Source organism: Cinclus cinclus, chromosome Z (assembly GCF_963662255.1).
Source record: "Cinclus cinclus chromosome Z, bCinCin1.1, whole genome shotgun sequence".
Classification (NCBI taxonomy): Eukaryota; Metazoa; Chordata; class Aves; order Passeriformes; family Cinclidae; genus Cinclus; species Cinclus cinclus.
This window is the reverse complement of record NC_085084.1, coordinates 13,014,670-13,037,371: the sequence shown is the minus strand read 5'-3', so window position 1 is coordinate 13,037,371 and position 22,702 is coordinate 13,014,670. Positions and strand designations below refer to the sequence as shown.

The 22,702-nt window shown below is 38.9% G+C and overlaps 1 protein-coding gene across 1 annotated transcript in view; it reads left to right on the top strand.

Annotated features, from left to right (window-relative positions):
• MCTP1 (multiple C2 and transmembrane domain containing 1) overlaps positions 1-22,702 on the top strand; it is a 221,717-nt gene that overhangs the window by 89,024 nt on the left and 109,991 nt on the right. The window contains exons 9-10 of the mRNA XM_062512666.1: positions 16,153-16,339; positions 21,266-21,359. Coding sequence (XP_062368650.1) covers positions 16,153-16,339; positions 21,266-21,359 — 281 coding nt within the window. The remainder of the gene's footprint in view (positions 1-16,152; positions 16,340-21,265; positions 21,360-22,702) is intronic.

The window sequence follows — 22,702 nt, the reverse complement described above, 5'->3', positions numbered from 1 at the left end:
TGTTGGTGTACTTATAATCCATCTTCAGTTTGTCCTTGCAGATACTCTCTCATTTCACCTTCTGTTGGTACCTTATCTCTGGTAAGGTAACCTGCAAAAATATTCTTCTCCAAGGAGATTTCCATGAAAGACTGTCATTTGTCGAGCTCAATCTGAATACAAAAATAGGTCTTAATATTCCCCCTCCCTCATATTCTTTTCCAGTCACTGCAGATAAAAATCACCAGCACCTGACAGCTCCACTTAATGCTGACCTCTATTCCCCAGTTTCTCCTTTCAAAGCTGTTCCTAAAAGCTGGAAATATTTTGGTGCACATAATACAGACTTGGTCTGTGCGTGAGTTATGGTAAGTGTGTATTAGTTTTTAAAAGCACAACTGAGTCGTGCTCCATGACTAAGGCTACATGGCTTTCAAGATACACATAATAAATGGAATATTTTGATTCAGGTTCCAGAAGAAGTGATAATGAGGCTGTGGGAGGGAAACAGAAGACTTCCTGGTAGCATTTTATCTTTGCTCAAGAATGGAGGGTAATCCATTTCATCTTCTTGTGATCTTCCTGCTTGCTTGAATAATGTGCAAGCAGCAGCTGTAATGTTATATAAGAATATTTCTAGTAAATGCAAATGAAAACAACTGTTTCTTGAAGATGTCCTGCCTGGCCAAAGTATGTCTAGGAAGAAGACACACTGAATTGAAGAACTGTCCAAACTGAGAGAATGTTTCCCGGGGGAAGGTAGAAGAGAAAAATTACAGAATCTTTGTGGAAAATAGCAAAGACCCCTTTTTTTTTCTCCTGCTATGCTAAGCTCAGTTACTTGCAAATTCTATTCCAAACCAGAATTCTGTAAAATCTCCAAGAATGCCATGTCTAAGGTGCACTTTTGTGAAACAAAAGAAGTGGGAAATTAAGAACATAGGTTTTTGTGGGCTTTGTATATATTATTGTCCTTGTTAGGCTGGAGCATAATAAGGGCAGGTGAAAGTTGGGAATGTGACATGGTTGCAATGATGTGTGCTAGGATTGCATGAGATTGGGCTTGCAATCCATTTCTGAGAGCAGGAAAATACAGGAAAGATGTTCGACACGGTTGAGGACATGGAAGTGAGATTCTGGTTTTGGGATGGCAAAGATGGAAGTGGAAGGCGTGGCTTGTAAGATCCCCCTGTAAAAGGGAAGAATATCATCCTTGTGCAAGAGAGGAAGGTGTTAAGAGGGTGAGTAACAGCATGGCATCCTTGTTCAGAAAAGTGAAAGGAGACGTCTGTCACAGAAGTAGCATACACCTCTGTCTTCATCTTGATGCCCAGGCATGTTCAGTATGGCAGTGTCTGAAATGAAATGCTGACTAGTTGATTTCCATTCTTAACTTGGAGCATTTTGTGTTTATAAAATATATTTGAATTTCAGTTGTGTGCATTCTTCATGAGAGTTTAAAGGTGAGCTTGTGCACCTTGTGAACTTCCATCTCAGAATATTCTAAAAAACCACAAACCCTAGAACCAATTCAGTGTTTATTTTGGTATTTCGAAAGCCTGGGAAAACACATCATACAAGAGATTGGAGAAAAATGTGTTTGCTATCACTCACTGATTTGTATGAGAAAACACTATTCTTGACTAAAACTGAGCTGCATTTTACAGGAGATAAATTCTGCCATCCTTCTGAATATAGTTATTTTTTTTAAAAAACAATCAACATTCCAGTACCAAAAAAGGAGGTCTAGAAGTTCTTTTTATGGAAAGCACCAGGTGCTGAAGCCGCATGGGCCACCTTCTTGCATTTAAAGAAATGTATAGACTTGCATAAGTGGCATTAGTTATTGCTTCACTTGCTAAGTGGAAATATGAATGTGTATATATTTTTCAGTGTGAATATATTTAATATTCACATGTTTTTGCTGTGAGCAAATAATTTATTTTTTATATTGAGTCAATATGCTCCTGTGATTAAAAACGTACTGCAGGAAGTTTATGTAGGTAATACTAAGATCAAAATGAACGTGATTTTAATCATAATGTAATTATTTAACTTTCTTATCATTTATGTTTTTGAAGGCAATTTTGACTGTCACCTGTATGGTAATCAGCTAATAAATCGTTATGACTGTTACACCTTTATGCATAGCACTAATCTGAACAAATGGGCTGCTGACAGCTGCAATAATTTGCCAAAAATGAGTGCTGTCAGAGAACAAGTTGTTTCTGTGAACATAGAGAGTAAGTAAATCCCATGTCATGCAATTTTATTCAGCTGAAGTTACTTGCAATCCAGTGCAGCGGGATTTATAGCATTATTAATTGGTATGAAAAATGCACATTTTTCCTTAAAATGACATTGACTTTTGCTTTCATTTTGTGCCAGGAAATTACTGCTGGCTTAATCTAAAACTATTTTCATAAGTATTTATAGATGTTATTATGCTTTTCCCCATTTGATGCAAATTAAGAAAAAAGACTTTGTATGTAGTGAATTCATTAAGGCTAGGTATAAATTTTATCTATAAGAAAGTGGTATTTCCTATAATCTCATTAAATATTGACACAAATACTAAGACTGATTTTTGTGAGCATACATACAATGGATGTTATGAAATACAAAAGTTAAAATAACGAAAAATTATCTATTTAAGTTTGTAATACCTAACCTGCTCTACCTGGTCTGTGAGCAGTTTCTTTAGCAAGACAACCACAGAGTGATTTTTGGGTGCACATAAATATAAATGATACTTGATTATGATTTTCTGATTAACCTGAAATCATGGGAATATGCTATCAAATTTCTAAATTAAAGTGACATTTTATTTAAAAATACAAAACTATAAAGTATTCACGGTTCAGTTTTTCCTCCCCACCCCCCCGACATTTTTTGTCATTTTGCTGTGCAGAACTGAGCATTATCATAGGGATCTCTGTTGTATATGAGTACTCCAACATGCATGTAAAGCTGGGTGAAAGACACTAAATATGCTATAGCAAGTGTTTCTTCGCACATCTTTTTCAAGAGATATTGTAGAAACTGTGTTATTAAAATATTGACATCTTTCTGTTGCCCAGGAAGCAGGTTTTAAATAGTATTTGTGAAGTTCATATTAATGCTAAAATTGCCAAATCTTGAAGTTTTCTCAATTTTGCAAAACTCTGTAAACAAGATGGCTTCCTCTGGAAATGTAAAAAGTACTTTATTATGCTGCTCTTTCAAAAATACTTTTGGCATTGCAGTTTGAAAATTTATGCATGTGGAACTTTGGAAATATGTATTATAGTAAAAGGTAAACATAATGGTCAATATGGTGTTGTAATTTTGACTTGAACTGTGTGCACATGTGAGTTACAGCAATTCTGTGCAAACACAGTAGAGCACATAACCACTACTCTGTGTATAAAATTCTTTGTTGGCTATACACGACAACTTAAGTTTAATTGCAGATGCATTTCTTGATGTAAAATAAAGATTTTTCCTACAGCATTAAAATCTGGAAATACTACTGCCAGATATGTCTTTGAAAAATCCTGTGATGTGCTGAGCCATCTACATTTCTGATTGTTGTCAACAGGAGACAGATGTCAAACAACATCTCAAAATTTGGTCTTCAGGTATTCTATACTGTCTTAGGTTACAATACAGGATGTAACCAAAAGAATGTATTCTATCACCATCTCTTGAAAGCAGGTGGGGCAGTGATCCTTATCTCCGTGGGAGATATTCTCTGCTAATGAGCCATCTGTTAAAACTAAGTGGGACAGTCATCTTTATCTTTTCCACAACCCATCCTTTCTCCAGGAAGATATCTTCTGTTAATGGGCCATTGAGTCCCACTGAATTACTGATAAAATTGCATCATTCCATTGGAAATGTTCCATCCAGGGGGAGGAGCAAAGCATTTCCTATCTAGATAAAATCTGAGATTTGGAACACCAAAGCAACCTTTTTTCCACTGGATTCTAGAGGAAAACCAGAGCTTTCCATATCATCACCAAGCCTTCAGAGGAAAACTGCACCCTTCTACAGAACTACTGCTTCAGCTGGACCACATTTGTCACTCCAGGAGGACTGCAGCCACCATTTAATTGGACTTCTACCACCACCCTGAGAGACGGGGTGTCAGGTTGTATTCTGACTCTATCAGTGGTTTTTTTGGGGGGGTTTGTTCTCTGTAATACTGTATTTCTATTTTAATTTTCCTAGTAAAGAACTGTTATTCCTATTCCCATATCTTTGCCTGAGAGCCCCTTAATTTCAAAATGATAATAATTTGGTGTGAGGGGGGTTTACATTCTCCATTTCAAAAAAGAGGCTCCTGCCTTTCATAGCAGACACCTATCTTTCAAACCAAGATAGATTTTAGCACCCAATGTGCGGCACAAGGACCTCTAGTGAAAAAATGAATAACAGTTCTTGAGTAACTTAATTTTTGTGTGCTGGATATAGAAACCTCATTATGTAGCACCATGTGGTCTAGCTTACCCTGGTGTGGGTGGCTCGTGGTCGTGGCTGTATTTCTCCTTTTTGCAGGCCATTATCTAAATATTGGCCCTATAACTATTGTGGCTGTTACCCAGTTTGTTTTATGGGTTAATGGGTGAGGAATTCATAGATTTTTAACTTCCCTTGGAAAGTTGGTACATGGATTCAGGGCTATCACACTCTAACTGTATGTTTTGAGGGTTACTTTAATAATGATAGCTACTGTGGGGGAATGACACCAGGGAAAATTTTCTCCCAACCATTTACCCAGTTTTTGGGGTCTACCCCACCAGTTTTTGAAAGGTTTAAATCTCCTCTAAATGCTAATGATATCGTACAGTGGCTGGAATTGCTGATAGGCTTGTTCTATTCAGCATTCAGAGATAAGGAGATACTGGTTTGGATAACCACTCTGATACTTACGCCAGGAAACAGAGAAGCTCCTGCAGAGCCTGACCCTGCCCCACAGCCCACATCAGAAAAGAACCACCCAGAGTGGGTGGGGGTTCTAGTGATGGAGATACATAAGATGGGCCAGATGCTGAAGGAGAATCTTTCCCCAGATCTTGAGAAACTCTCCCCCTGCCTTAAAGAGGGAGAACCTGATGGTGAAGCAGTGGAACCCACAAATGTTACATCTCTCCAGGTTCCAGCTGAACTGCAAGGCACTCACAGCCAGCAGCAGTTGCCCCCATGGAAACTAGAAAGTCTAGGGTTAAAACAAAGCACCTAGATAATAAGGATCAGAAAGCAAGGCCCTCACAACAAGCAAAGGAGCCAGAGGTTGAGATCATCACCAAGTCCTTGTCATATGAAAGTCTCCATTATATGAGAAAAGACATTGTATAATGGGGCTGTGAGGCTTTTACAACTTACTTGCTTTGGGACTGGGACCTTATGGGAACAGGTCTGCAGCTGGATGGTACTGAGGCAAGGAATTTTGGACCCCTGACCCAAGACTCAGGAGTGGATCAGGTATTCGTAAGGGAGCCAGGCCTCCTTTCCCTCTGGGAGCGGCTTTTAATGAGTGTAAGAGAGAGGTTTGTCCATAGAGAGAGAATGCAGGAGCACCACCATAGAATGCGCTGGAAGACCCTTGAGGAGGGGATCCAACAGCTGAGAGAAGTGGCAGTACTGGAGGTACTCTTTGGGAGGGGTGGACAACATGACAATGACCTCGACAAGGTCAGGTGCACAGGGCAGATGTTCTGGAATCTGGCACACCTGGGGCCATCTCAATACACCACATTCATTGCAGCCATTAATGCTGACACCAACCAAGACACAGTGGGTTCTGTTGCCAATAGGCTCAGAAATTTTAGGAGTATGATCAATGGCCCAATGCAGGCTCAAGTGTCTGCTGTGATTAAGGAACTCAAAGAGGAGTTTAAGGAGGAGGTGAGAAGGATGAGGGAGGACATGAGGAAGGTCAATGCAGCACCAGTGCGAATCACAGACCCCAGAGTTAGAGCCCAATATCCCCCAGCTAGGGAGAGAGGATACACCCCAAGAGCTGACCTGTGGTTCTTTCTGTGTGACCATGGGGAAGACATGAGAAGGTGGGATGGGAAACCCACTTCTGCCCTGGCAGTATGGGTGCATCAGCTCAGGGAGGGAAACACTAACCAAGGGAGCTCCACTAAAGTGAAAGTAGCCTCAACCTCCCATAGTCAAGGTGCAGGGTATTACAGAAGGGAGGATGATTTGTCAGATCCCCTTGAGGGAACCTCCAATATGTATGCCCAGGAAGGAAATAATAACCAGTGCTAGAGGGGCCCTGCCTCTAGCCAGGGACAGGTACAGGAAAACTGGGTCTTTTGGATGGTGTGGATCTGATGGCCTGGCACATCAGAGCCACAGAAACATAAGGCATTAGTTGATACTGGTTCACAATGCACCCTAATACCATCAGAACATGTGGGGGAAGAACCTGTTTCCTTTGCTGGGGTGACAGGGGGATCACAGGAATTGACTTTGCTGGAGGCTGAGGTGAGCCTGACTGGGAAGGAGTGGCAGACACATCCAATTGTGACTGGCCCAGAGGCACCGTGTATTCTAGGCATAGACTTCCTGAGGAATGGCTATTACAAAGACCCAAAGGGACTCAGGTGGGCTTTTGGAATAGCTGCTGTAGAGGCAGAAAACATTAAGCAATTGAACACCTTGCTTGGACTGTCAGAGAACCCATCTGCAGTGGGACTCCTGAAGGTGAAGGAGCAGCAGGTGCCAGTTGCCACCTCGACAGTGCACCACCAGCAGTACAGGACAAATCGAGATGCCGTGATCCCCATCCACAAGATGATCCGTGAGCTGGAGGGCCAAGGGGTGGTCAGCAAAACCCACTCACCCTTCAACAGCCCCATCTGGCCTGTGCGCAAGTCTGATGGAGAATGGAGATTGACTGTGGACTATCATGCATTGAATGAAGTGACTCCACCGCTGAGCGCTGCCGTGCTGGACATGCTGGAACTCCAGTACGAGCTGGAGTCCAAGGCAGCAAAGTGGTACGCCACCATTGACATTGCCAATGCATTTTTCTCCATTCCTCTGGCAGCAGAGTGCAGGCCTCAGTTTGCTTTCACCTGGAGGGGCGTGCAGTACACCTGGAACCGACTGCCCCAGGGGTGGAAACACAGCCCCACCATCTGCCATGGACTGATCCAGGCTGCACTGGAAAAGGGTGAAGCTCCAGAACATCTGCAATACATTGATGACATCATTGTGTGGGGGAACACAGCAATGGAAGTATTTGAGAAAGGGGAAAAGATCATCCAGATTCTGCTGGGAGCCGGTTTTGCCATCAAGAGGAGCAAAGTCAAAGGTCCTGCCCGAGAGATCCAGTTCCTGGGAGTAAAGTGGCAAGACAGGTGGCACCAAATCCCCACTGATGTTATCAATAAGATCACCGCGATGTCTCCACCAACCAACAAGAAGGAAACACAAGCTTTCCTAGGTGCCATAGGCTTTTGGAGAATGCACATTCCTGAGTACAGCCAGATCGTCAGCCCTCTCTACCTGGTCACCCAGAAGAAGAACGAAGTCCACTGGGGCCCTGAGCAGCAGCAAGCCTTTGCCCAGATCAAGCAGGAGATCGCTCATGTCATAGCTCTTGGCCCAGTCAGGACGGGACCAGAGGTGAAGAATGTGCTCTACTCTGCAGCCGGGAACAAGGACTTGTCCTGGAGCCTTTGGCAGAAAGTAAAATTGGAGGCTGACCTCTGGGATTCTGGAGCTGAAGTTACAGAGGGTCTGAAGCCAACTACACCCCAACAGAGAAGGAGATCTTGGCTGCTTATGAAGGAGTTCAAGCTGCCTCAGAGGTGGTTGGCACAGAAGCACAGCTCCTCCTGGCACCCTGACTACCAGTGCTGGGGTGGATGTTTAAAGGGAAGGTTCCCTCTACCCACCACACCACCGATGCCACATGGAGCAAGTGGATCACCCTCATCACACAGCATGGCCATATAGGAAACCCAAATCGCCCTAGAATTTTGGAAATAATTACAAACTGGCTGAAAGGGGAAAACTTTGGTCTCACTGACAAAGAGGAACAAGTGGCATATGTTGAAGAAGACCCACCATACAACCAACTGTCAGCAGATGAAACTCGCTACCCTGTTTTCAGCAATGGTTCCTGTCACATCGTGGGGATGATCCAGAAGTGGAAAGCAGCCGTATGGAGCCCCACACAACAGGTTGCACAAGCTACTGAAGGAGAAGGTGGATCAAGTCAGCTTGCTGAACTCAAAGCCGTTCAGCAGGCCCTGGACATTGCTGAAAGAGAGAAGTGGCCAAAGCTCTACCTTTACACTGATTCATGGATGGTAGCCAATGCTCTGTGGGGCTGGCTGGAAAGATGGAAAAAAGCTAACTGGCAATGTAGGGGAAAACCAATCTGGGCTGCTGATGAGTGGAAAGACATTGCCAGTCGGGTAGAGAAGCTACCCGTAAAGGTCCGTCATGTAGATGCCCATGTCCCCAAGAGTCGGGCTAATGAGGAGCACCAACACAATGAGCAAGTAGATCAGGCTGCAAGGATAGAGGTGTCACAGATAGACTTAGATTGGCAACACAAGGGAGAATTGTTCCTGGCTCAATGGGCCCACGATGCCTCAGGTCACCAAGGCAGAGATGCTACCTCTAAGTGGGCACGACACTGAGGGGTGGATCTCACCATGGACAGTATTTCCCAGGTTATCCATGACTGTGAGACGTGTGCTGCCATCAAGCAAGCCAAGCGAGTGAAGCCCCTCTGGTATGGGGGACGATGGTCCAAATATAAGTATGGGGAGGCCTGGCAGATTGACTACATCACACTGCCTCAGACACTCCAAGGCAAGAGCTATGTGCTGACCATGGTGGAAGCCACCACTGGATAGTTGGAGACCTACCTTGTGCCTCACACCACTGCCCACACCACCATCCTGGGCCTGGAAAACCAAGTTCTTTGGAGGCATGGTACCTCTGAGAGAACTGAGTCAGACAATGGGACTCATTTCAAGAATGGCCTTATCAACATGCGGGCCAGCGAACATGGCATTGAATGGATTTATTATATCCTTTACCATGCACCAGCTGCCAGGAAAGTTAAACAGTGCAACAGGCTACTCAAGACTACCCTGAAGGCACTTGGCAAAGGAACTTTCAAGAATTGAGAAACGAGCTTAGCAAAAACCACCTGGATTGTCAACAACTGAGAGTTCATTAATTGAGCTGGTCCTGCCCAGTCTGAACCCTTGCACCCAGTGGATGGAAATAAAGGCCCTATGGTACGCATGAAATGTGTTTTAGATTAGTCTCACCTTGGACAAAGAGAAACTAATCCATGGGATTGGCTTTGATCAAAGACCTAGTTACACTTGGTGGATAATGCAGGAAGATAGTGAAGCCCCTTGAGTACCACAGGGGAACTTAATCTTGTGTGAGAACTGTGTGTAAGGTTTCATTATGCAGATGGTAATAGAATAAGGGATGGATAATATCTTAGGTTGCAATACAGGATGTAACCAAAAGAATGTATTCTATCACCATCTCTTGAAAGCAGGTGGGGCAGTGATCCTTATCTCCGTGGGAGATATTCTCTGCTAATGAGCCATCTGTTAAAACTAAGTGGGACAGTCATCTTTATCTTTTCCACAACCCATCCTTTCTCCAGGAAGATATCTTCTGTTAATGGGCCATTGAGTCCCACTGAATTACTGATAAAATTGCATCATTCCATTGGAAATGTTCCATCCAGGGGGAGGAGCAAAGCATTTCCTATCTAGATAAAATCTGAGATTTGGAACACCAAAGCAACCTTTTTTCCACTGGATTCTAGAGGAAAACCAGAGCTTTCCATATCATCACCAAGCCTTCAGAGGAAAACTGCACCCTTCTACAGAACTACTGCTTCAGCTGGACCACATTTGTCACTCCAGGAGGACTGCAGCCACCATTTAATTGGACTTCTACCACCACCCTGAGAGACGGGGTGTCAGGTTGTATTCTGACTCTATCAGTGGTTTTTTTGGGGGGGTTTGTTCTCTGTAATACTGTATTTCTATTTTAATTTTCCTAGTAAAGAACTGTTATTCCTATTCCCATATCTTTGCCTGAGAGCCCCTTAATTTCAAAATGATAATAATTTGGAGTGAGGGGGGTTTACATTCTCCATTTCAAAAAAGAGGCTCCTGCCTTTCATAGCAGACACCTATCTTTCAAACCAAGACACATATGTTATTTATGCCTATATCAGCCCACCTTTACTAAATCAGAGGCACTTCTCTTCTGCTAGAAATCTGAAAGAGTTTCAGTTTTTGCTCACAAATCTTTGGTAACTTTCTCTTACCAGATACTTTATTATTTAACTCTTACTGACATTTGTTATTGTCATGTTCTGACGTGAAATTGGAAACATTCTCCAATGTATGCTGAGATACCGAATGCTGCATGCAAACTGGGCTGTTTGTGAATCCTTCTTCTGACCCTATGTCTTCTCACATATGGAAGTCTACTTCTTTAAGAGTGGCAAAATAAGAGGAAGGGAGATGGAAATATGGAATGGCTAGTTTAGACATGAGGAGTATGACAGCGTGTAGAAAATGATGTAGAGTGCAGATAGGGTTTTGTGATGATTTATGAAAAGCACAGATTGGATCTGTGTTTAAGCTCTTGCAAAATTTCTTGAGCCAACTAGTGAGGAGGGAACTATATAGGGAGACATAATGTTTATCAAAGAAATACACTGATTTAGCAGATGAAAGTGTTAATTTTGCTGCAGAGAAAATGCACTGGTGACAGCACTAACAGTCTGTTGTATGTGGTTGTGCCATGGGGACAACCTAAGAAATATCACATCAGAAACCAATTGGAAGTAATTTCTGCCTGTGCAATATCAAAAGTAAATCTGTAATTTTATAGTGAAGAACTATGCTTAGGAAAAAGTTCATCTGTCATTTCAAAATCCATCAGCAGCTTATTGTACTGTATTTCTTTGAGCAAGCAATAAACAGTAATGCTGTATTCAGGCATTGCTTGGTGACTGGTGAAATTGTATTTCATAGAACTCCCATTTCTGTTACCATGACTGACTTATCCCAAACTGCAGGGCTCTTTCCTGCATTCTATGTGCTGCTACATAGTAACTGACAGCACCATTTTTCAGGTCCTGCTGAGATCTCCTCTCCCAGCTGCCCAGGGATCCTCCAGCTTCCCAGCTAAGCACCACTCTTACCCTTAGTCAATGTCCTTCTTTGCTGAGATACTGTCTCCTACCCCTTTGGGAGCTTCCCTGGTTTTCAATCTTAACTCCTCCATCATCCCCTTACCACAAGCATCATGTGGAGTCCATAATTTAAATTCTTTCTCATTATCTTTACAGTTAAAAATGTCACGCTCTGATTCTTCCAAGAAATTCACATTACTGCAGTCAACATTCAGTGTTTCTGAGACGTGTAATTTTCTGCTAGTGCTTTGCAAAAATTTCCCTCTCTTTTTGTTTCTTGGTTTTACTGGAACATTTTAATCTGCTCATAAAAGATATGGAGTCTCACAAATTGTAGCAGTTCATGCCTTGCTGCTTCTGATGTGTGTCCAGCTCAGTTCTAATTGTGGAATCACACAGTTTCCTCTCCTTGGCATCCTTTGGAGCAGCATAGAACTGGATCACAGTGGAGTTAAAAATCTGTGTTCCTGAACAAGTCATGATGGTAATTAAGTTGCCTGGTTTGTAGCCAAGTGGTGCTTTTCTGTCCCTATCACTTAGGATTGTGCCAGTTCCTCTTTTATGCTTTATTTTGTCATGTGAGAAAACGATCTCACTATCTGCTGTCTCTCACTTGCCTGGCCACCTGGCTTTTAAGAGGCCTTCTATGTCATGTTGCTACCTTTGTAATTCATTCATTAGCAAGAATATTTCACCAGGGTGCCAACACAGTCTTACATTCCAGGTTCTGTTAGAACTAAAGAGGGGAGGTGATTTTTACCTGTTAGACATGCTGATAATAAAATACTACATATAGTTCTGCCTTCCACACTTTAAAAAGGATGCAGGAGAATTTCACTGGATCAGAAAAGTTACAAAAAGTCATTTGAGGGCTGTAGGAGATAAGTTCCTAGGAAATGTATAGGGAGCTGAAGGTGTTTAGCATATCAAAAGGAAGATCAAGAAGAGATATGATTATAGTGTATGAGTTCCTTCACTAGAAGAAAACATGAAACACTAAAGGGTTTTTCAACTGGTAAGGAAAGGCATAGAAAGAACCAAAGGCCAGATATATTCAAATTAAAAATAAATCTGAAATGTATTTCTAAAATTTTGTGTGATTAACACACTGAACACAGTTTCAGACAAGTGGTAGATTCCCCTTGAACCTTCAAATCTTCCTCTATGGAAGCCGTACCCTGTTTTTGAGCGATTCATCTGTGGTAACTTTGGCACATGAGCTTGATGCACTTTGTGGTTTTTTTCCCTTCTGATCATTCAAGACCTGAAAATTCAGCTACGCATGGTGCCTGGTAATGTTCACATGCTAACTGGTAGGTGGGATACATGCCCCTACACCTCTTTCCGAAAGGCTAGCCAGCCAGGGAAATTGTTCCAGTGTCCTGCCCAGCACTTGAAGAGCTGAAACCAGTGTGAAGGGGACATATAACATGGAAGATACTGAAAAACTCCCACTGACATAAAAGCTACAGGTACCAGCAACATGACTTATGGTCATGCTGGGAAATCTGTCTGTGGAGTTAACGGCAATATTTTGATAGTAATTCTTCATTGATCTCTCATTACACGTGGAAAACGTATTCACCTTTACCAGCAGCATGAATTCCTTGAGAAACAGGATTGTACAAAGTTACTATTTTCTCATGTTTTCTGTTGCTGATCATATGCAGCTTATGGCCTCCTCAAAATAGCTGTAATTTTTTGTGGTCCTCAATTTGAGAAAATGAGACAAAATTTTCTCATTCATTCTGCACTACTTTCTGGTTACATGCAGTTCGCCTTGATCCTCACAGCATCTTTGTCCTCTGTGGAGACACAGCTCTAGGAAACAAATGTCTTTTTAGAGAGCATCTTAACTGATATAAAAGTCAGCATTCCTAAAGCTTTAAAGCTTGGAATACTTGAATACAATTTCAGTAAAATATAAAGGGACATAGTCAGCTTGAGCTTTCTAAAGATATTTATATTTGGAAAACAGATATTTTCCAAACAGATGCTTGTTTTTAGTACCTTCAGTCCTTCTAAGGAAATGTAGTACAAAAGGGAGCTTTGTGGTTTTCTTATTGGAGTCTGTCAAGATTATTCTAGGATAGGGTTAATGTTTAGGTAATACCTTAATAAAACCAGACTTCCTTCACTTTTCTTAGTCCCATACAAAGATCTAGTCAGGACAGAGGAGAATGAACAATTTTTTTCTTTTTTTTTCTAATTTAACATGAGATCAAACAAATTTGATTTTTTATCATGAAAAAAATCAACTACTAATGGGAAAAAGTTGCCATTTTTCTTACAGTGTCTGTAGATTAGAGAGTCTTACCATTTTACTGAAGTGCATGTGCTGTGAGTACGTTCCCTTTGTGCTGGGTGCTCCTTGAGTCTCAGCACTTTCAAGTTATGCACGTGTAAGCTGCATCTCCTGCAAGACCAGGGCAGAGCACCTGGCACTGGGTGAGAAATCTGCTTTTGCTGGATCATGTGTGCATAAAGATGCTCTTAACCTGGACTTCTGTAAAGCGCAAAGGTGACAGGCCTTAATGGAATAACCCTATATTTTTATCAAATTTTCTAAGGGTTCTTGAGAGAATAATTTTCCTTTAAAATGGTTAAGGCTTTTACTGGAAAAAAATTTCCAGGTCACTTCCTACCTTTGTATGATTTTAGGAAATAACAAGCTGGCTATGGCCTGTTCATAAAGATTTATCAAGCAGGTGATAGATATATATTTCTCAGGTAATCTCCTCTCGATGTGGTGCTATTAGGAATATTTCTTTGATGTAGGAAAGGTGCACAAGTAAAATCAAATTGTCAATTGCTTCTTTTAGTCTAAAAGAAATGAACTTAAATGAAATGTAGTTAAAGTACTGTAGCTTCAAGAATTCAAGAAATTGGATCTAGTAGCCCTAATGTAGATCTTGTAATTTTACACTTATAGCTTTTTTTCTGATGGATATATGTGGCGTAGCTTTTGTTTCCTATTTTTGAATAAGGGGTGGATTATTTCTGCATTACTAGTCTATCATTACTACTCTATCTAGCTATTACTATCATAATAGCTCTCTGATTCTTTTACTGATTTTAAGAGTGTTTAGACTGGTTCTTTAAATGTTTATTGGTTGAAGGCTCAATATGGTTGCTGAGTCCTATTTTCGAGGGGTATCTGTTTTGAAATAAATTAGTGAAGAATATGTAATACCGAGGGTATTTTAACCTACTAATCAAGCTTTGAATGCTTGATTTCAATATTTGTTGTGTTAAGGAGGGCTTTAAGTTCCTCATTGCATCCTAAATAAGAATTTGACCATTTATGTACATGTATGAAGCTCATATTGACTATCAGCCTGCACTGATAGCAACAGCTTTATTTTTCAAAGGGTTCAAAGTAGAAGAAAAGCATAAAGCTCAGAGTGTCTACATGAGTTAGAATTTTTACGTTGTAAGATAATTGAACCTTGTTACTGTATGAGCTTTGCACTCGTTGAGTGAACTGCACAACAGGCAGTAAATGTCTTAAGAAAAACAAAAGACAGTTTTCCTGTAGTAAATCTGATCTGCCTGTGATAGCACAATGCGCATTTTACAAGGATGCATTTATTCTCATAATTGGCTATTTCCTCTCCTTAAATGGCTATATTTTCATTCCTGCCACATTTTTCTCAGTTTATTGGCCCTGCAGTGACCACAGTCTTTGTCTTGAAATGAAGTGACATTTTATGAAAAGAGTTTGCTAGATGTTTAATTTACTGAATTAGTGGCCTATAGTACATGTGATTGTCACATTAAATAAGGGCTGTTGAAAGTAGAGTATACAGTGGATAACCAATACATAGAATATAAAAAAATTGTTTTATTTCAGTATTATTGGTATTTTTATTTAGAGTAAAAAGTTGGCAAAACTAATTTTTGGATGCTATAAGTATTCAGAATAGTGATTTTTCATTGAAACTCCTGTCAAATGCAAGCTGGCATTACATTTGACACAGACACTGAATTTCTACACATGCTCAGAGTTGCAATCTAGTAGAGCTGAACATTGTACAAATTAAAGTACTAAAACATCTAAGCTGTGCACAAACTAATCAACACTAAGATATTATTGTTTTATATAAAAAGTTATAGTCACCTCTTGGGTAGCAGAGATACCCTTTTTTCCTTCTCTGCTTTGCCTTTTATTTCTAAAGATGTTGCAAAGCTCTTTCTGCTATCTGGCACATGCTGAATCATTTTTCATTAGTTCAGTGTATGGTACAGCCACAGTTATTTAGAAGGGGATCAATCAGGGTAAATTTGTATCAGCCACTCTGCACAGACTCTGCACAGTTATATGTAGTTCCTGCTCATTGCAGCCTGAGACAATTTATTATAAGTTTTTTGCCCTGGCATCAGGTTTTGCCCTGGCTGCCAGCATGAGGATTTCACACACAGACACACAGACACACACACACACAGACACACACACACACACACACACACACACACACACACACACACACACAGCTTACTGCATGAGAGCTGAGCCTTTGAGGAGGTGCATAGGTTGAGTTTTTCTATGCTTAGTCATCTTTATGCTGTCACAATTAAGTCCATGTAGAATTTTATTTTTTAAGAAAGGGTTTTTACTGTTGTTAGGTGAAAACTGTTCACATGAAAACTTACATTTTGTATCTATACAAGAGGTGTAATTAAAAGTAAAATTTGCATCTGAGCTGGATTTTTAAATTTTTTTGACTGCATTTGAATAAGGCACATTAGCTAATCTTGTAGTGTCTTTACATTGTTATTAATATGATTTCAAAATTGTGAAGCTCTAAAAAAAAGAAGTCGCAGGGGTTAAAGCTGAAGAGAAATTAAGAATTTTTTTCAGAAGCTGGGTGGGAATTTCTGTTTACTTGGGTTTTTTGTCCATTTGAATGCAAGTGAGCCAATGTAATGTTTGACGTGAGAAAAACCACATGCTGATGGAGAATGTGTGTTTCTAGGTGCCAGATTGACCTGTCAACCCTGAGTAAAGAGCAAACCCACAAGTTGGAAATACCACTAGAGGAAGGAGAGGGATACCTGGTGTTGCTGGTCACTCTCACAGCCTCAGCAGCAGTCACCATCTCTGACCTCTCCATCAACTCCCTGGAGGACCAGAAGGAGCGAGAGGAGATACTGAAGAGATATGTATGAAGTTCTCTTTCATCCTTTGCTAGCAAAATATTGGCATATATAAAAAATAAGTATAGTGAGGGGAAAAATCTAAATATATCTCTTCTATTCTAATCACACCTAGCCAACTAACTATTTATATACAAATAACTATTAATATACAAATACTTTCAGCCAGAATAGGTAACATCAAGAAGGCTACAAATGCTGTTCATACAATAAGTTGGGGTTTTTTTAATTGTATTTGAATTGTTTACTAGGGTGTTGCATAAGGAAGGTAATTTTGCTGCCTTGCAATTTTTACCAAGCACAAAGTGACTAAGGAATCATTCGGCAGCTCGACAATATTTATGCCAAATAATTTCAGGTGCTAATTTCAGGTGCTAATGAAAGCTAAAAAATATTTCAGCTTTTTTTTGATTATCTGGTAAAAGCAAGAAAACTTATTTTTTGTCTTCATATTAGAGGCTGAAACACATCAAAATAACTGTTTCAACAATGTTTTCATTTTAAAATGTTCTGAAGTAGATTATTTTAATTTCCCAGCATCCTCACATTACACAGAGTCTTTGTAGTTTTATCAAAGCAACAGAGAGGGGAGCTCTTACTCCAGCATTTGCTAATACCTAAATCACTAAAAGTAACTGTCCCACTACACAGGAAGAAAGAAAGAAAAAAATGCTATTTCCACTTGCAATTACAAAGCTTTTATTGTACAATGCTGCCAGGTGTTTAGAAGGGCTTCTCTAGACACTCAGCCATTAAACCAAGCTCTGACTATCAAAGAGGCTGCTTAATTTATTTTTAAGATTTTAAAATATTCCTATTACGTGACGGACATCCTTTCAATAACTGAATTTAATAAAGATGTACCTTATCAGGCTTTGCAGATAACATGAAGTCCTACTACTAATGCTGTACAATATTCTTCAAGCAGATTAGCAGGATGTGTGCTTCAGCAAATTTATTCTGTCTATCTCCACTGAATCAGCTGTCTGCTAATGCTTGTACAACTCATACACCAGTAGTGTTATCATAAACACAACTTAATAGAGGTGACTTAGTGAGGCTAAATATAATATTCCAAAACTAACTGAAGGTTAAGGTTTCATCTACCATCTCTGAAAAATGATTACAATTAAGACAGTTAATGCACATTTTGGAATCCACCAAGACAGTCTGCGGTTGTCAAAATAGATGTCTATAAGGAGAATAATTTTTTTGATGGATATGTTTTTGAGGTGCCATAGTTCCTGCTACCAACAGCAACAGTAATGTATTTCTGTGGCTTACTCTGTGTGATGATATGGCAGACAAGTGATACTGATGGTTTTGATCATTTCAGTAGCAGTACAGAAACATGTTACAACTCATTTTTCCTAAATCCTCAATTTTTTGTCCCCAGTGTAAAGCATAATTATGTGGCATAAGATTGATCTGGTTTATTCCTCTTTCTTGCAAATACAAGGATATGTGTCTGTTCACATATTTACATCGGTGTAGGCATTTGAAAACATTCACGTTTTAGGAAGATATTAATATAGTAGAGGTATTAATTTCTCATTACATGTTTCTTAAAATTGTGGCATTTACATACTTTTTTGATGAATTCTACTGTTTTTATTAAAATTACCAGCAGAAGGAAGAAATGACGAGGATTAACTTAATTCAAATAGTTTATTTTCAGCGATGTTGAATTTGACTTTGGTATTCGTATTTGCACTTCAGAACTAATACAAAGACAACACATACAATTAACAAGATGTAGAGTTCCCTGTTGAGTGGCTGTATTTTTGGGTTTATTTCCTCTTAAAAAAAAAATCTAGATTCCATTTGAGAAATGTATTTTGCACGCTTTCTACTGCCAAAAACAGTTAATGAGCTGACCTTGCCTTCAGATCAAATAGCCTTAGAAAATGACTCTATTACTGTCACTTAACCATTTGTAGCTGAACATCAGAGCCTTACAAATTAAACAGGCATTACTGTTTGAACCATTATTTTACCACAATTGTCTGAAAAGATTAATTCCTTTTGGGGTGAGGAGGGGGGCACATTAATGGGTACAGACCAAGGGAGATTGTATGACCTTTTCAGAACTGGTGTGCTGAACTCATGGTCCCCCTTGTCACAGTTTAAAAACCAGAGGAGCTAGTTTAGAGAAGTTGTTAGCGTTCCATTTTTATTATGACATTTCACAGTCATCCGATTTAATGTCCCTTGACCAGATTGTCCACTGTGAGACGATGGGCTTGAAATGTTATTTAGAGCATTGATAAAAGGTGAGCAGTTCTAAGATGACAGCGAGTCATAAGGCTGGTGGTGTGACATTAATTTTCTCCATAACAGAGATGGAATAAGACGTCATGGTGACAAGCTGTCAATCAGTACTAGCCCCTCAGTGTATCTCAATGCCATAGGATGGGGTATTGCTTCTCCCATAATAGAGCTGAACTGAGATGCTCTTCCTGACAGCTGCTGCAGCCATACAGAAAATATATTATACAGCCTTTCATTAAAAAAATAAAGAAGACTCATCTCCAGAGCATTTCAATCTTTTCCCATCTATTGAGGGCTGAAAAGATTCCCAGCAAATCACAGATTCCTCTGCTATGGAAATACTAGGCTTCAGACACTATGTGGGTTTTTGATATCTTCAGCAATAATCATAAATAAGAAGGCAGAATAACATCTGATAATTCATTACTTAAAGTTATGTACTTGAAGTAATGTGTTAAAGTAATTTGCTTCTCCAGGAGTCTCTGTTGTGGCATTGTATTCATTTTTGTCAGTCTCCCCAGTCAGTATGTACAGTACATTAATTTAACCAGCTACTTCCTGGAAATAAAAGTTCCAAAATGCTGTGGGATTCTAACAAGGTGGCAAAGCAAAACACAGCACTGGCGCCCTTTGAAGCATGAGCTAACCAGGATGAAATGTGGAAAGAGGGGACTGTATGGCATCACAGGAAGTGGGTGCTGTCACTTGTCTTGCTTTGGTTTTTGCTTTGTTTCATTTCTACAGCTTGGTGTTCTGGTTGTTGGGAAACATGGTTAGAATGTGGAAACATTTTTGTAAGTTCTGTAATTTTCATAATATGTATTACAGCAGAATTGTCCCTGTTCTGGTACCAGTTCTTTTAAGAAGCTTCCAAACCCTGATCATCACCATAATAAATAAGGGGTGCCAACATGCTTTTGAATTATACAAGTGCTATCTGTAATACTGTCTCTACTACCCTCAGCTTGTAAGCACATAAACAAGAGGTTGAGTGTGCTGATTAAAGTTGACCATCAGTATTTAGAAGTCATATTTATGATTATTATCTTACTAAAATTGGTAAAAATTTATTCACTCTTACCCCATTGTAACATGATGCGTGTATGTAACACACGGGCTACTACACTTAATTGGATTTTTATGTTCCATGTAGCACCGTCAAATCTTCCCTGTAAACAGTAAATGGTCAGCTGGAGATTGTGAAATTAGTATCAGTGTGATTTAACTGTTAGAATTGTCTTATTAAGAGAAAGACAAGGATGTGTATTGTATGTCTAACATCTTAATGGATAGATTTTCTGTGCATTCTGTTTTTGCAAGCTGACATTTAATATTTCATTTAAGCAGCATCTGTGTTTTTAGATTCAGAGATGTAATTTATTCTCGTTTTCTGTAAAAGTAAATTTAAATTTTGCTTTTATAACAAATTAAGGAATTGTTGATGTTTTTATGATGCTTGCTTTTTGTAGAAATCTGGACATTGTCATAGGCAGTAGAAAAAGTTTCACCATATTACAATTTTAGAAAAGACTATAGGCTTTAAATACATTATTCCAGATTTTAAAATATTTCAAAATAAAGGTATGGGCTGGTATTTATGAACAAAATTTGCAAAACCAACTAAAAATGTGACTACATGTATAGATTTGCAAATCTAATTTTAGTTTTTAATTTCGGATTTCCTCCCCTAGGTAATCTAACAACTGAACAATAAAGCCAGGCTAGTTATTAATTGATTCCGGATTTGAAGTTGCATTCAATATTTTATCATTTAAAACTCTGTAAATTTTAAATAATACCAAAAGCTAAAGTTTGAGAATTATAGCATGTCGAACCTAATTAGTGCAATACTCCCAGTTTGTTAGTTATAGTTGCTTGAAAAAAGAACAGCAGTGAAACATGGTTTTTAATAAGCTTTCTAAACCTATGTTGGATGAATAAATGCAAGTGTTAGTGCAGTGTACTCTTTTTCTTCCTCTTCTTAATACATGTAGATATTGAAGAAATTTATGTTAAAAATATATATAATTATTTATTGTATGAACTTTCTACCATGGAATTTGAAACATATTTTAATTATTTTTTATCCTTTCTGCATGTGGTTATTATGAAAGCTATTAAGTAGTCGTTATCCTCTTTTGACTGGTTTTGCTGATGTTATTCACGATCTTATATAGGTGTATATGGTATATGTAAGCTTGCATGTAATAGTCAACTACATAAATCTATACTGCACTAGGTCACTGCTCAAGACAATATTTGAGCCGTCAGAGGAAAAATGTGAACACAGATCTTGAGAAATAATTCAGGGAGAGGAGTTGCTTCATTTTTTTCTTAATTTCTTAATATACTACTATAATTTCAAATTTTGCAGTACTGTTATTCCTACAGTACTAGGGGATTAATTCACTAGAATTAGTGCTACATTTAATCAATCAGATTTTAACTTTTTCTTTGTAATTTTCATTGATAAGTTAGAGTAGCAAAATACGGGAAGGAGTGCAAACAACTGCACATTCTTCAGCAAATAATATTTTAAAGTCTGAGTATGTAGGCAGAATTACAGTAACTTATATCAGGGCTAGGGAGGAGAGTATTAATATCGATTTTGGTTTGTCTCTTTTGCAATCCAGAATTATTTTTCTCATTATTATTTTTTAGAGTCCAATGATGATGTTCCATAACATCAGCGATGTGGGATTTCTTCAGGTGAAGGTCATCAGGGCAGAAGCATTGATGGCAGCTGATGTCACAGGCAAGGATTCATTTAGCTTCTGTGACACTGAATACCATAGCAAGATTTGGTGTTTTTAGAACTGGGGAAAAAATGTTTAAAACAAAAGCTCATCTACAGGTCATGTTCTGTTTGTGCACTTTCACCTTCTGCTCATTAATGAAAAAATCTAAACGCAAATGGAAGTTTTGTAAGAAAGGCAGCAAGTCATTCTAGTGCTAGCAGAGCCCTGTGTAGGTTATTTATGATAAGGGTGAAATACACATTTTTCTCCATCAGACATCCTATAAAAATTTCATAGAAGGAACTTCTTTTATATTATAGATTAAATTATACTAAATTATCAACAATAAATTCCAAGGGACAAGGCAAATAAAAGGTTCAAGACTTAGATACTACTTTAAAGTTGTTGTCAAAAGAACCACCTGATATTTGTCAGATTATCAAGGCTGCTGTCAATTTCAGACATTTCAACTGAATGCACTTTGCTGCAGCTACTGCTTGTCTTTATAAGATAAGGGAAATAAGAAATTTTTTAAATTTTTCCATTTTATTTTATAAGTTGAATGGTTAATTTGACATGTTGCTTTGCAAAATAAAGATAAAGTTTGTTTGTTGTTTTTTAAATGACACACTGACCATATTTCTCCAGAAGTGTACAAGTTATCTTCTCTAAGTACAATCACCTTCATACTGCTTGACTTGAATGGAGCAAAATGAGCTGTGTCCGAAAATAGCCACCTCTGCTTTAAAATACTGATGAAAATTTTAAAATTTGGAAGAAAGTGAAAGGAAACTATAATACATATTCTGTTAAAGGACCAGAAATTGTATAGACCAACTTACTCAATTTTAAATAGTTTTTTGATAATTAACATGACTACCAATATTTCAAACAAGGTAGTGCAAATATTTTGTTGCTGAAACTGATCAACCAGTTTGTGGCACACAAAATAGCAGATTCTATTTTTGGTGAGGTTGTAGAAATGCTTCTAAAGATCCCTCTGTCTGGTTTGACCTTAAAATCCAATGTTGTCTGAACAGAGAGAGAGATTAAGTTATTCAGGGACAAATGGGATAATTCAGTCTTTGACTTTTCCAAATCAACGTGTTATCTGTGTTTATTGAACAAATTTTTTTAAAAAATATTTTATACAATTAAAGATTTGTAGAACTACCAAAAATTTTCAGACATTATATTTAGGATGACAGACAGGAAGATGGGGAAAAACACTCGGTATCTTCCCTTTTTAGTAAGAAAAAGTGTTTTTACGGCAAATGTATTTTGTAAGATGGCTGCACATTCCAGATGTGACAGAAATCTTGTATACTCTAGACAAAAGTAACAGAGTATTTTGAAAAGA